The following is a 15,935-nucleotide window of genomic DNA, read 5'->3' as shown; positions in this document are numbered from 1 at the left end:
AAGTGGAGAGGAGTTGTGTGGAGGGGGTATGCGCATGCGCAGTAAGGGTGGTCACGCCGCACACCACCACCACCACCACCACCACCGGATTGAGCTCCGCCTTAAGATACTTCTCATCTAAAATGAATAAAGAATATGCGATTGGTGAATGCAACTGTGCCACTCGTCAACCAAGGAGCATATAGTATCAATGAAAGCAGCATTTCTATAACTTGTATGGTTTATTAAAATTGGTGAAATTATAACCTTGGATATGATAACATGAACACACTAAAATACAGTTATTTATTCAATGGTTTCAGACATGGATTTTTATGCACATCCCAGTTTATTGTTCACAGACATTTTTTTTTCAACATTATGTACATTTTCTTGCTACAACAAATAATTTAACAGTGAAGCCTTTTAAAACGGGACTAAACATTTCCAAATAAAATGTTCATCTAAGCAAACACTCATGTACAGCACATCATACAACACACACAGCAGTGAGACATACAAAAAGTCACACCTACAAAAATAAATAGGCAAATGTATCAGTCACAGCACAAGTTAAAATTATGTGCAGGAACTGTTTCATCTATACTTTAAAAACTCCTAGTGGCTGTATTGGGAGAAAATGCAAGGCGTAAAAGACCCAGTATATACGGTATGTGAAATATGAAAAGCATATATGTGTATGTATATATATATATATATATATGTATATATCTACACAGAAGTACAGGTCAAAATAATAAAACAACAAGAAAGCAAAAACTACATAAAGTGCAGATGCATGTACAAAGCTGCAAAAGCACACAGAAACGACGATGTACATAGAAAAACAGATAAGCCCAATGGCAATGTAACCAAATTACATTACCCACAGTGTTCCCATTTCCTGAAAAACTGTCTGGCGATCTCTCCCACGGAAAGTCAAAGAAAAATTCCTCAGTGGAAAACTCGCACCCGGGACATAATCAGATGAAACTTCAATATTTAAACATCTTTCTGAAAAACCACAGTATAAGCAGAAACCAGCATAAAATAAAAGCAATCCTTGATGCTCTATAAAAAATAACCAGCCTAATGTGCGCACAGAAAGTATAGAAATAAAAAAAAAGCAGTTCAACTGGTCCAGTCTTTCAAATAAATATGTGACGTGCAAACCGCAGTAATTTCGTTGGAAATGGATGGCCAGCCTCATAAATAAACTTCCCCAACAAAAAAAGCTGGAAAATAGATTTACAACAGAAAACAGGGGGAAGGGGGCACGACACAAGAGGCTGCACAAATAAACAGCTGTTCACACAAATCAGCATGCTGATAGCATTTTTTGTGCTCAGCTTTTATTTTAAGCTGTTCATTTTTCAGAATGCATTACAACTTTCACACTTCATTTACAGATGAGCCTAATGATCGAAATATGGACATCTTCCCTTTTGATGTGATAAATAGTTATGGCATTCCAAGAAAAAAAAAAGCTTTAAAAGCTTTTCTTTTTTCTCGCACACAGCACAGATTGCCAAGAACAGGGATATAACTACTTACTTATGATTCTACAATGATGCATGTGTAATGATTAAAAAAACAAGTGAAGATTCATCACAGCTCTGAGAAGGATTTCTGTTCAATCAGCCACAAATAAAAAGCCCTGCTTGGCAGTGGAGGAGGTAATAGTCCCCAGTCAACACACTTTTTCTTTCATCAAAAGAAAGGCAGATAATTTTGGCAGGATCACATCAGTACTGTGGAGCCTAATGGCATCAGATATGCAGCCACTTAAAATTATTTATGTGCTTCAACCAGTGGCTGTAGAGTGCCGATACGTGTGTTCACTTGGCAACAACTGCTGTATGCAATCGCATGTAAGGAAATTCATCAATCAAGTCAACATCAGAGAAATGTTTCTTTTTTAGCTTTCCTCATTTCAGCTCCTCACAAGCCCTCAATCCTTCACTCATTTGCATACACTTTGAAAACACTTCAAACGAGTGCAATCTTTAGTGCTCAAATTATACGGGCATCTAATATCGGGTAAAAAAACACCTAGTTGCTATTCAAGCAATGATTATGGAAGACATACCAAATTCCCTGTCAATAATGTCAATAAGAGCATCAGATACACATGACTATTCCAGTTAAACTGCTTCTGATTAATGATCACAGGTGGCACCTGACTTCCACTGCATTGCATTGACACATTTTCCTCTTGAATGACTACAGAACATGCATACGATTATTATTTATCATATAGACATATTTTTATTCTCAACACGAAAAGGAAATACTGCATTCAGATGGGCTACTACGCACTGCTGCATGAAGTGGCAAATATGTGAATACAGACAAGCTAAAAACTTGTCTGGAAGAGTCATGTATACCTGGCACTCTAGTTTACCACTTATTTTAAGCTTGACCCTCATTTTTGCACACATGTTCCATCACTTCCACGTCAAAGAGTGAGTTGTACAGTATCTTATTGATCCCAGAGAGGTAACAAAAGTCAATTTTATATGCAAATCAGCATTTCCTCCTATATTGGTCCACATGGTGAATGCCTGCTCTGGATACCTTCATGCTTGATTCAGCCAAATTACTAATTGCATTCTTGAACTTGAACAAAAGTTACTGAAACTTGGTATGACAAATATCTGGCCCCCTTCGAGAAACTATGTAGGCCCTAGTAGACGCCATCAAAATCCATGATGTCAGAGCAAGTTGATGCGGGAACTTCTATGTGGCTTTACCACCCGCATTTTCTCTTTGCATGCTTTCTCACTGACCAAGAACCTACTCGTGGAAAGAGTGGTGCTTTTGGTATTGTGAAAAGGGGAATTTACTAACATGAGAAAAATTGCTTTTCTTTTTGGTGTCCCTCTGACCCTTCCCCAAGACAGAGTTAGATATTTCCACATTCATAATTCTTTCCCACATTCAAATCTTTACGCATGTTTCACTGAAGAATAAATTTAGAGAACTAAGTATCCCTGTAAAATATTACAGCAACCAAAACCTATCACTGCTATTTCAAGGGTGCATTGGAATCAGTGCTAGTGATTGGTCTTTTGGCAAGATTTCCTAAAAGCTTTTTGAGAAAGTCATCCATCATGCAAAGCATGCTTGAAAAGCACGAAAACACAATGAAGATGCGTGTAACCAATAAAAGCAAGCAGCTACATCAACAAAATCTAACAACACATTCTGCTGCTTATTGCTGGCTATTTTCAAATATGCTGTTCAAGTTATTAAGTCTTACTTTTCAAATATCGAATACGTATTCTGATAGACAGGTATGACATTGTACGTGACTAGGCTCGTGCGAATAGGAAATTTTAGGTTCGAAGTGAATATTGATTTTGGTCAAATAATTTCTATTTGAATTCTAATAGAATAGTTTATATCACATATTATAAAGAAAAATGAGCATATTTCTCATGACCCAACCAACCTGCACAGTGCTTTTTTTAAATTGTAACAAGCTATGTGCAAATGTCATTCTTCCTGATTCAAAAGAAGTGGAAGCAACCTTGAATAGTAGCAGGATTTGGCTTTCAATAGAATGCAAGTGATAACCTGTAAAATATGTTACATTTTAAAATTTACTATACTTGGAGCATATAAGCCAGTATAAGAACCTTTTAAACTTAAAAAATGATGAATTAATGTGAGGGTAATATGTTCATTTAACCTTGAAAAGGGGCTTCGCGGCATTGCGGATTTTCGCTGAAAAGGTGCATTCACGGTATAGCACTCCTCTACTGCAGTGAAAGCACCGTTACAGGGGGGTTACATGCGGACTAATATAAACCTATTCGTTCGTTTCGACTACTTCGAAATTTCCAATAATTTAAAGTCGAATCGAAGCGAATTTGAATACTGCAATATTCGTTCGAATATTGGATGTGCTCGAATATTCGCACAAGCCTATACGTGACAGTATGTGGCTGAACGACAGCACACAGTGCCTGTTGTGCACTGCAGATGCACATGTAGTACTTGTGCAAATAGCTCCGTGTGGTGTGCATGTGTGTGTCATGGACATAGGGAGAGTTGTATGCTCCTTTGCCTTTGGTACTTACTAACATGCTCCCTTTGTACTTGTGTCCTCCTATTTTCTTTACATTTATCTTGTAAATTCTCCCTCCCTTATTTATCTCATGGCTACGTGACAATTCTGGGACAATTCAAGTGCCTCCTCAGACGTGAGATGGCTACAGTGTATGTGGCCCTCCCTCTTTGTCCAAGGTTCTTTTCCTTTTTCTTCTTTTCATAGTTTACTATTACCGCTTCTTCAGGTATAAAATTCAAAAAAGGGCGAGTGTTACCCTTTTTTTTGCCAATAAAAGTTGCCCTCTTTCCTCTACATGCACATCAAGAGTTTCAGAAGACTACTCCACCAGTCTAAGCTTACGTTGCACTTGTTTTTTTTTTCCTTTTAATTTTAAAGTGTCCTCTTAATAGCCATACATTACATATTATACACATTTATTTTCTAGTGTGTTCGTATGCTGCCTAATAAATATGACTGTTAGGTCATTTCTTTCATGCTGACTGCAAAATAATATGAATACAGAATCCCCCAAGTAGCACAAAGCTGTTCACAACAAATCCCTCATATCAACAATAACACAATTTTTACAGTGACACTAAGTTCTTCATGCTAGAATGGCAGCACACCAACACACAGACAAGGTAAAGAAGGACCACAGAAACAGCACGGAAGTTCAGTGCTGTGTTTACCTTGTTTACCATATTTGTGTGAGTGCACTGGCCAATCTGGTACGAAATAATACCAACTAGCTCATGTGTCAGCCTTCCACCAAAATCTTCCTAGCTATTGCGTCGTTCGGCTGTGCTACTAAAACAACGTAAAGCGAGTAAAACAGAGTAGTCTGCCTTCCTGCTACCTTACAGGTGGCAGGAAGGCAGACTACAGAATTGTTCACCACAAATACAAGACGCTGGTATAGAAAGTATAGTGACGTAACTGAGTTCGCGGCGACAAGCACAGTTGTGGCTTTGCCTAGCTGTAAGGAAAAGGCTCTAGCCAGAGAAACAGCCTGTGGGGATGGGGAGGGTCTTAATAGGGACCCTGAGTGTTCATACAGAGGCTGCGAGTGTGGGGTTAGTACAGCCGTTATGGGTGACACAGCCACACAGTCAGTAGACAGGCACTTTTCATCTGTGCACAATGTGGTAGAACCACCAAGCTTGATTTCGACTGGCTGATGCCTTTAACTGTCAGTGTTGCTCTGACGTGTTTCTCAGAAAAGTAAAACTGTGCAACTCTGTCGAGTTCAATCACTCTAGTGTCACTAAGTGGTAAAAATAAACTTTAGAAGGGGATCACTGACACACCTTGCACCTCCTCCCCATAAGTGTACTGGCACACAACTGGCAGGAATTGTATGGAGGGGGTTGACCTGTAGCTATGTGCAACTGGAGCACCAGTACACTGATGCACGTCATGCCTTGAAATCCCACAAGATAACATTTCAAAGCCCTTAAAAGTTCATGATTGTGCTTGTTTGCATTTGCTTCATATAACCCTTTTACTAAGGCCATTAACAGGATGTCACTGCTGTAAAAAAAAGTTACAATTGTGGCTATCATTTGAATAGCAGCCAGAACTGCAGCTCAGTGTGGTTCTGCATGTTGTTGGGCAGATTCTGCCAATGTGTTACCTTAATCGTAGCTCACATTCTGGCTACTGTCACGAGGGATTTGAATTGCTGCTGCATTATATCTGTCATAAACCTTGCTGGCACGAGAGCTGCCATGTGCAATGGTGGGAGCCTTCAGTAGGGACCCGGGTGCTGGTATGCCGAATGCTGCTGCGGCGGTCCCTGCGGTTGTTGCTGCTGCTGGGGTGGCACCTGGCCGCTGCCCGAGAGCTGCCGCTGCAGCTGGGCCACTAGCGCTGCGGTCTGCTGGTGCTGCTGTTGCTGCTGGTGCGGTGGCGGAGGCTGGTGTTGCTGCTGCTGCTTGAGGGCCATGAACTGCTGGTGGTGCATGGAGCTGGCCATCAAGCCAGCCGCATTAGCTGAGGTCGCACCAGGCGCGCCCCCACCGTAGCCACCCCCACCCGGGATCGGGCCCCCCGGGGGCGCCCCGGCCCCACCCTGGGGGCCACCTCCACCGGGGCCCCCGAGGTGGCCAGCCCCTGTTGAACCCACCATGGGGTTGCCAGGGTGGCCCCCTCCACCGCCGGCTCCTCCTTGACCGAGGGCATACTGTGGCCTGCATGCCATCATGGCACCGTAGACAGGGCAGTGATCAGGTAGTGCTTGCAACTAACTCGTATAACTGCATATCCTCTTTTATCGAGGTAGTGACATTGCCTTTCTTTTACTTCTATTTCACTTTTCACTAATTCAAATTTCTACTTTGCAGGAAAAATACAGTAGACATTACCACTCTGGATAACTGAATCACTCGGTTGTGACTGAACAATTGTGCCTGAAGGAACTGGCCAGTGCCCACCCATTTCTATGGGCCCAAAGGTGGATGATTCCGGTTACATAAACAATGCGCTAACTCCAATCCCTCAGTTGCTGCTGCATGTGAGCACAGCCAGCAGAAGCCCGTACAGCACTCTTGTTTGTTTTAATTGGCGACATTGTCATAATAAGCCTTATTGTTACTTGATGTCAGAAAACTTATTTAATGAGTAATTGGCATTTAACAATTTCACTTCTAACAATCTTAGATATTGATTTAGCAAGCTACTTCAGGGTAGATGCTGCATTAAAAGGTCACCTTTTTGAACTGGTGCTTTTTGGTAAATTTTCCAGCATGAGTAAAGCTTACTGCTATTGGAACACATTGAAACTTAATTACTCTAGAGCCAAAAAAATTAAGAAATACACGATCACAATGTGCAACACTACGACAACTTAGAAAAGCTATCCTTTCTGAATAAACTATATGGTATCTATATTTTCAGAACAGGCTTTATGGATCACCTTTACTACAACATAAAGACGGCCTTTTGCAGTTTTATGTGATTAGGAGGAGGATGGTGAAAAAGAGTGCTCTCTATGAAATTTGGCAGAATTTGCACAGCTGTTTCACCATTACCCCATTGAACAAAAGAGCTAAAACACTGCTCACGCTGCTGTGGTCTCCCCTGTCCTCAATGGCACAAGTTCACTCAACAGGTTCCTCCTCCAAGACTAAATGTACTGCATCCTAGAACATTGTAACAAACTTTGGCTTATGAAGCTCGCTGTACGAATGCTCTTATGCAATGTCTCTGCTGAACGTTCAACCTAGTTCCTGGAATTGATTACTTACCAGCATCAACACTATACTCACTGCCAGTTATAATTTCAGTAGTCACTGATTGTAATCCGATAATCCTCCATCAACCTGAGTGTAGCTCCCAGATTGCCACTCAATCTACGCTCATCATGGTCGAAAATACTGCATTTTCTGATGTGCTGGTCTATGTAAATAGTTTTCTTGCAATACATTTTTAAGATAACTCAAATTTGGTAGACAATGGGCAGGCCATTTAGTGCAAACTTTGAGGCAGTAAATGTTCAAGAGGCTGTGATGTCTGAGGCTAGCTGTCTGCAGCGACACAGCACTAGGTCCTTGGTTGAGCTTAGTTCAACAGAAAAAAAAAAGTGAAATATATTTTTTGTCTACTACTGTAAGTGAGGAACCATGAAACAGATATGGAGATGGTATAAGGTGCTGCTCTTGCAGAACATGAGTCATTTTTTCTCAAGCATACATCTATATACTTAAAAAGAAAGGTACGACAGAGCACAGCAAGGGGTGCACAAGCAGGCTAAACTGTTAGTATTTGCCTTGCAGCACAAAATGCAGGCAAAGCTGGCCTTGTGAGCAAGCATCAGGAGGCAGGTGAGTGAAGCTTCGTTTTCCACCGCAACAGTACAGCATTTCAAGCTGACAGGCATGCACTGCGGAGCAAGTAAAAGACACGTGAGCAGACCCATAGCTACAATGCACAGACAAAGAACAAGCAACAGACAACAGATATACAAGAGACAAGCTGTAATGTAAAGCAATGAAACGAAGACAAAAACATATAAGGAAAACACACAAACATAAAATGAAGGATTTTCAGAGGGGCACGTTATGCAGAAATAATTGAGCAAGACAAAGTGCATTTTAATGATTCGTGCCACACAAAATAAAGCACCAAAATTAAGCACTGAAATTGCAGGCACATATGTGGCAACTTCACAGAGGAAACCAAATATATATTTTGCAAAGGGGTGCAAGAGCCGAAACAGGACTTTGAGCACTTTTGGAGCAGGAAAATCCAAATTTGGAGCAGGTTACAGGAAAAAAGAATTGTATCAGGACTATGTCAGCCCTGATGTGAGCCCGACAGACATCTTCCTGTTCACAAAGCTCAAGAGAAGCCAGAAAGGTCATCGTTTTAAAGGCCAACTCCGGCGATTTTTTGGCCATGTCAAGGTAATGGTGCTTTTATGTTCCTGAGACACTCCTGTTACGGGCCCGATAGCAGAAATACTCGGCAAATTGGAGAATAATTTTAAATAAGCAAGAAAGCGCAACACCGAAACCGAAGCCCAACCGAGTCTACTGTCTACGTATGATGTAGACGTTGTTACAAACGAACCGGAAGTCGTGCAAGCTATGCCGGTCACGCCGGCGCGGAGTATGAAAACTGTGACAGCCGGGACGAGCAGGCGCACAGTGGAGAGGTGAGCACGCCGCGCATCAGCTGTAATGTCTGCGAGTGATAGTGCCGCGTCTGATACTGACAGTGTCTCGGCCAGCACAGCAGATGCTCGCTGTAGCGGCCGAAGTTAGCGGTGCCCTCGACTGCGTCACTTCCGCCGCCTTCCCAATACTGATGTCACAGATGCAATGTTGCCAATAATTGTGGGAAGCCAGGAGGGCGTTTGCAGACAATCTTTAAAATTAATTTGCAAACAATCTGCGCATATCTCAAGCCTGTAATTTGGCATAAATGACGGAAACGTGCAAAGGAACGCACCCAGCGAATTTCATTGAGATCCATCGACCTCGAAAAATCGTCGGAGTTGGCCTTTAACAGCGTTCCCACCATCCAACGCGCTGTCACAGAGTCTTTGACAGTGGTCATGGCAGCTGACTTTAAGGGAGCCTTTGCATCGTAGAAATCACGTTATACTCGGTGTATCAACGCCCAAGGAAACTATTTTATATTTTAAAGAATTTAAATAATATGTACCGATTGGATCAATAAATTATTTTCAACCAGACCCAGTCTCATTACTTTACGGTCAGACCCTGTATGGCCTTGATTGCTGGATATCTGTGTTCATTTCACATAAGCATGTGCTTACCCTATCAGTTTAATTTCTCCCCATACACCCACACAGGTACAGGCAGTTGCCCTGTGGCAAAAGCTTGCTTTCATTTAGTAACTCCCAGTAAACCTTATGTGCTTGTGAACACAATAAATAACAAGATAATGCAAGAGTGTAGAAGTCCTGAATAGCATTGTGCTAACTATCATGGCTTCTTTCAGCCCTTTTATGGCACTTCCCAGTGTGATATGCACACTGTTGTTGCCACAGTTTTCAATTCTGAAGACTGCTACAAAGCGTTGCAATATCTCTCGAGATCCCATCAAAAGAATTATTTAACCTAGTACGTAGCTTTAACCTCCTTATCCTCTCTGTAATTCTCCCATTCATTTTGAGTATTTCAAAGCAAAACTGCTTGACTGGCAATAAAAGGATTATAAGCAATTCAGTACGAAATTTTGTTGAGTAACTCCAGGAGTTGCCACTTAATATCAAGTAGTATAAGCAAAGCAAGAAAGCAACTAGCAACAGCATGCGGTGTACAGATGTAATTAGGTATTGAGAAAACAAGGTTTAAAAGATAAAATGTTCACGAATAAGCTAGCATGCGGTAGCAAAAAGCCTGCACAGTGTATAAGGCAGCAGCCATGCAGAGCAACACTTTTAATACTAGTACATTGCTCCAAGTCTATGTGACAGTACCAGATACAATAACCAACACTAAAGTGGAGAAACGGCCAGTTTAAACACCATCAGACGGATAAATTAGTCTATGAGAATGTAGTTGTTAATTTTGCATAACAGGATTATTATCACAAAAGAAACTGAAGGTCAAAATTTTACCTTTGAATTTCGTGCTATAACCCATAACCTCTTAAACACCCTTTGCCACATTGAGTCGATGGAATTTCCTGAAGCCTGCTATGTTAAGTCTCTGAAACCCTGAGCTAAAACACAATGCCATTCATTTTTAGCAATAAATAAATATGTAGGCCTTAAAAGACACCACTGAGATCTATGGTGTCAAGACAAGCTGGTGTGGAACCTTCAAGGTCACCTATTCTCTCTATGTGCATTTTTAGGCTTACCAAGCACCTTCTCATCGTCACAGTGGTACTTTCGGCATTGTGAGAGGATTGTTTACTAATACAAGAGAAATTATTTTTATAATTAGTGTCCCTTTAGGACCATTTTCAACTCAGGCCTGTTTGATATTGCAATGACTGTTAGCACAAACTTTTCTGCATCATTACATATAATTCTAGACGCATGCATCTTTGAATATGCGGCAATAGAACGAGTCTTGAAAATACACTACATGTAAACAAATGTTTCTGCACATGCTAACAAACATAATGGTGACAATGGCATCTAGCATCACAGGAAACAGAGGTTAAGCCACAAAGCTGCCAAGTGCAAAGCACAAGTGCCTATCACAAGTAAGCAGCCGAAACATCATTTAAGTTTTCCATATATGATACATGATTAAAAAAAATTTCTTCAATGTTCTGATGTGTTCAGCTTGTTTTTGTGTATTACTGATCGATACAAGCAATTTTAGCCATTTAGCTGAGAAACTATGGTGTGATTTTTTTTTCATGATATTCTGAAATTTAAGGTGCACATTGTGACCAGCTGAGAAACTATGGCACGATTTTTTTTTTTCTGATATTCTGAGAATTAAGGTGCACATCGTGGCCATCTGAATTGGCTGCCATTTGCCAACATCTGCATGCATCCATTCATGACCATCTGTAAACAACAAAAGTGACAAATGAGCATCAAACACAGTGCTTAATTAAAGTGTTCTGGCATTAAAGACTCAAGGCATGTGTGAGGCTTCAGCCAGCCACACCCAGACTAACCTAAATTGCACCTTCTTTATAGTTTGGTAGAGCTAAGCTCAACAAGTGCAGTCTGACAGCAACTGCATGGCACCACTATGTTTACTGCTTGTCACTGTTCCCAAAAAGAGGGGCTTAGATGGAAGCAAAACACTGCAGCGCAAAAACAACTTATTTTCTGAAAAAAGCATGCACTGACTTAAAATCATTCATGGAAAAGTCAAAAGCAGTCGCTGCTTCCATAATACAGACCGAATTCTAGTTTGTTACACTTCAAATTAACTTGTAGAGTCAAGTTGTAAATTCACAGGGAGTGAGCAAGTATTGTACACCAAGCATACCTAAAAGGTGTACAAGTGCATACCCGCACATTAAAAACAACTCGCACGATTTACATGACTGCCTGAAACTTCTTCGCCTGTATTACATGCAACTAATAGCTCTTTCCAAAATTGCTTCTTGTATTCCAGTTTGTATTACATATATGCACGTATTTACACTGCTTTAGGCAGACTAGAAACATGTAGCACCAACAGTGGTTGAATTAAGGGGCCCAGATGTGACCTTAAGACTGGTATAATGCTTTCATGTCATTCCTTTCATTTTTGCAAATACTGACAGCGTAGTCATCATCTCCTTCAAAACCACCAGTGATATTGTCTTGTGGACAATTACGGTATGTGCACGATGTTCATTGGCTCCACAAGTCTCATCATGCAAGCCCATCAGAGTTCTCCTGAAAGTAATGATGCACTAGTGATAAGGTGGCTAGCTGAAAACTTTTCTGCCACAAAGAAAGCATGGGCTGCCACCATAAAAGTCCCTAGTTTCTACGCCTAGCCATTTTTCCCAGTCAAGGTCGTGGGACACAAGGTCAGGGGGGTTCACCTGTTAGCCAGGTACTGTTGCGGCCCGGGGTTCTGCATGCCTGCTGCGGCCGCACTCATCATGCCCATGTTGCCAGACTGTTGAGGGGGTCCTCCCATGGTGTTCCCTGCCCCCCCTGGGTTGTAGCCCTGGCCAAAGCCTGGCGGGGCTGGGCCCATCATGCCACCACCAGGGCCCGGTGGGGCACCAGCCACGCCAGCTGCTGCTCGGCGTTCCATCAGGGCTTGCGGAGGCGGCCCGCCACCCCCATATCCCCCACCATAGTTTTGGCTCATGCCCCCTGGGGAACGGGACGAGTAGCCATCGTGGGAAGGGACAACCAGGGATCATCATCACAGGGACAGGAGACCAGGCAGGCAGGGGCAATTGAAGACAGGGAGAGAGAAAACGAGGCACCAGGGTGAGTACATACAGACACGTTTCTCAAGGCAGGAAGCAATGTTGGCTAACAGATGACCACTGCCCAAACTATGAAATAAGTTTGGAATCACTGTGAACACCTGATATGAAATCCAGCAAGTCAGCCTCAATGCAACAACAAGCTATAACTGGCTTGATAGGAATTATATCTCACTGTGTGTTTCTACTGAAATGTCTACTACCGCTTGTTTAGTCAGTCAGTGTGCTGTGACAATGATATTAAAACAATGAACACACAACCCCTCATGCCAGATAATTCACTTGAGTAACTGAAAAGGGGAAAGACGAGAAAATGGCATGGCTGACACTTTGTTACATAGCTGAGTCTATATTCACAAAACTGGCTGACACAAAAGCACTTCCTCTTTAGCCAGCAGTTAGGCAACCATCGCTTGTAGCATGCAAACTAAGCAGCTACCATGGCAATGATCATTTATGGACAACATTTATGAAAACGAAGTTTGGTGATCACAGACCATAAGCTTTTGTTCGAATGTCGGTAGTGCCTCGCAAAGCAATGCAAAATCTTTTCTCAATAAGCAAGAAAGGGGAAGAGTATATGTGCACAAGTAATGCCATGCGGCAGATTTCCGACTGTATACATCTGAAACAGCTATATCTTGCTGGCACGCTTTGTCGCAAAGAAAATAAATTCAATTAAGGGGTTTTATGTGCCAAGACTAACGTACGATAGTGGCTTGATTAAGAGGCAGGCCATAGTGGCAGACTCCGGATTAACTTTGGCCACCTGATGTGCTTTAATGTGCACCTATATCTACACAGTACACAGGCATTTTTGCATTTTGCCCCCATCAAAATGCAGCTGCCATGGCCAGGAACTGAACCCACATCATTGAGCTTACATTTGATCACTGCTAGTAAAATGAGTAAAGGGAATCAACACAGCCACAGTTTTAAGTAACAGGCAAATGTAAGCTTTAAGTCCGCTTCACAGCAGAGGCAAAATTCTCACTCAAACATCAGAGAACTACCTCTCTAGGGCATTTTTTGTGGTTTTAAGAGTGCCAAAGGAATGCACAACTTTTGACCAACCCCAACACATTGTGCATTGCGCAAGAATAAAGTTGGAATATCTGTTGCCAAAGTTCAGCAAGGCTGCATTTTGGCAATGCACCCACTTCTACATGCTTTCTTGACGAGGATGCAAAAATATGGTAACAAGCAAATAGAAATTCTGTATGCAAGAAAACAAGGTTGTGCAGGAAGAGGGGGATAAAAAGGAAAATGGTATGTCAAGTTTCCTCTATGAATTTGACTTCAGCCAGGCCTGTAACATTAATCTTGTTTAATTAATTACTTGTACCAATTACTCTCCTGCAGTTTTGTAACCGATTGATTGCTTTTTCTACTCAGTGACACTCACTGTAGCCCAATTACATTTTTCAGTAAAGTTACAGTTAACCAATTACTTTACTGACGAGACAAGTTATAACAGGTGATACAGCTTTATGCACATGAACTTGGAAATACCTACAGTATAATGCCCATGTTAGTAGTGCCATTCAAGTCTAATGAACACACATGCTTAGAAATACAAAGTTGGCACTTTGTACTTTAAAGGCCCACCTGACGTTCAGACGAATTAAATTGGGACTGCTATGACTCAACAGCTATGGTCGTTATGTCAGATGTTGATGCCAGGAAATCCTTTACACACAATTTGAAAACTTCCATTCCCTTAACCAGCCTTCTCCAAGCCCGAGCAACAAATAAGTGCTGCGCTAAATTGGAAGATGCACTTTTTCCTCTCTACCCCCTTTTCTCCTAAACTGTGTAGCTTTATTAATGTGCGCGATATGAAAAAGCTAGCATTGCTTCCTACTTTTGGCCTTACTCACCGCTTGAAAGATCAGAAGCACTAGAAGAATATCAACAAGTACTCAGAGGATTATCCGCAGGGCTCAACACTGTGGATTCGTTACGGTACTCAGTGCAAACACAAGACACAGGACTCGTGTCGCATGTTTGCGCTCAGCACCATAATGAATAAATTATTCCAACTTGCCCCACTCGCAACATTGCTCAACACTGATTTGATAGACTCGCAAATAAGGTACCACAGCTCTCAGTCACTGCTAAGCAAGGTAGACTGGTGAAAAGCTCTCCTCGAATCGTACGGGCCTTAGGCAAGTAATAGGCAGTAAGACATACGTGCACATACAAATGAACCAAATATACCATCAAAACAGAGAACAGGAGACAAGAAAGGTGTTTAGTTGCCTGGAACAACATATTCTCTGGGCAAACATTTTGACTCAACAGGACAGGGACAGCACAGTGACAAACAATACTTGAGAACGTGTTTCACACTTTTGTGACATGACACTCATTCAAGAACAGACAGAAACCTGCACAATGCTTGACTTACCTGCCTCACGATACTCACTCTTGTTCAAATGTAAAAGGAACCAACAAAATTTTTAACCAAGGCTTCGTTAGACCAGGCACAAGACAAACACTGATTTCTGTAGATATGGTCAGGACAAGTAAGTTATATGTTACATGAAAAATCAAAATTTACTCACCAATAGCTGACTAGCCTTTACTACATTAAGCCCACCTACCCTAGTAAATGTGGTTGTATGAAGGGCCAAACTTAAAGCGACTGCACTGAAGTAGATTGAAAATGTACGAGCCCAACAACGAATTACATGTGCCGAAAACTACACAGCAAACACTAAATTCCAAGACGCTAGTTTCAGAAAGTTAGTCACTCTATTGGACTTTGTTAATCAAGTAGACTAATGTATATGGTCGCACTGTAGAAAGTTACATGCCAATTATAACTTCAGATTTCAACATCTACAAAGTCAGACATTATAGTCAGTCCTGTCAACCTGTCTTGTCTCGTGTATTTGCACTCTTCCCTGCTATGAAGCCAAGCCAACAAGCTCAAGTTCACACCCTTTCAGACATTATAAGCACATCCAAAACAATGCCAGCAAGACGGCAACAATGCTTTATTGCTAGCATAAAAATGTGTTATAATGACTGAGCAATAAGATAACACATGAATAAGATGACACCAATATGCCCACTATATCAAAAATCACCTAACTACATTGTACTGACGCAGAATAAACTTCACCATATTGAATTATAGATGTAATTTCCACCCATTAGCAGCAAAACATTATAAAAAAGCACTTTTGAATCAAATTAGCAAATTTTAATTCTAGTGTGCAAGTACCATAACTGCGCCATGCACACAGCAGTCAAAATGATGCCAAGACAGCATGGGTGAGGCAGGCAACCTATTCGCATTTCTACACACACATCTACCAGTTGCGACAAACTTACAAAATAGAAGCTGGTGATGCAATAACTATGCTAACCGTCCTTGTTAAAAGCTAGAGCATGATTGCTTGAGACGATAGATCCAACATACATATAGATGATTTTGTTAGTAAGAATGATGCAACTTAGTAGTGGCAAAGCAAAAAAAAAACTTTTGGTTCATGCTCACCCACAGCTCGAAAAT

At 41.5% G+C, this 15,935-nt stretch overlaps 1 protein-coding gene across 1 annotated transcript in view; it reads right to left on the bottom strand.

The window, feature by feature from the left end:
* Positions 1-283: 283 nt before the first annotated feature.
* Positions 284-15,935, bottom strand: part of LOC119388189 (mediator of RNA polymerase II transcription subunit 12-like protein) — a 125,523-nt gene continuing 109,871 nt past the window's right edge. Inside the window, exons 41-42 of the mRNA XM_049413857.1 lie at positions 12,014-12,293; positions 284-6,225 (exon numbers count right to left, since the gene is read on the bottom strand). Of these exons, the coding sequence (XP_049269814.1) occupies positions 5,784-6,225; positions 12,014-12,293 (722 nt within the window). The 3' untranslated portion in view covers positions 284-5,783. The remainder of the gene's footprint in view (positions 6,226-12,013; positions 12,294-15,935) is intronic.

The sequence above is a fragment of the Rhipicephalus sanguineus genome, chromosome 3 (assembly GCF_013339695.2).
Source record: "Rhipicephalus sanguineus isolate Rsan-2018 chromosome 3, BIME_Rsan_1.4, whole genome shotgun sequence".
Classification (NCBI taxonomy): domain Eukaryota; kingdom Metazoa; phylum Arthropoda; class Arachnida; order Ixodida; family Ixodidae; genus Rhipicephalus; species Rhipicephalus sanguineus.
The sequence above is the reverse complement of the archived record's forward strand: the minus strand, read 5'-3'. Positions and strand labels throughout refer to the sequence as shown.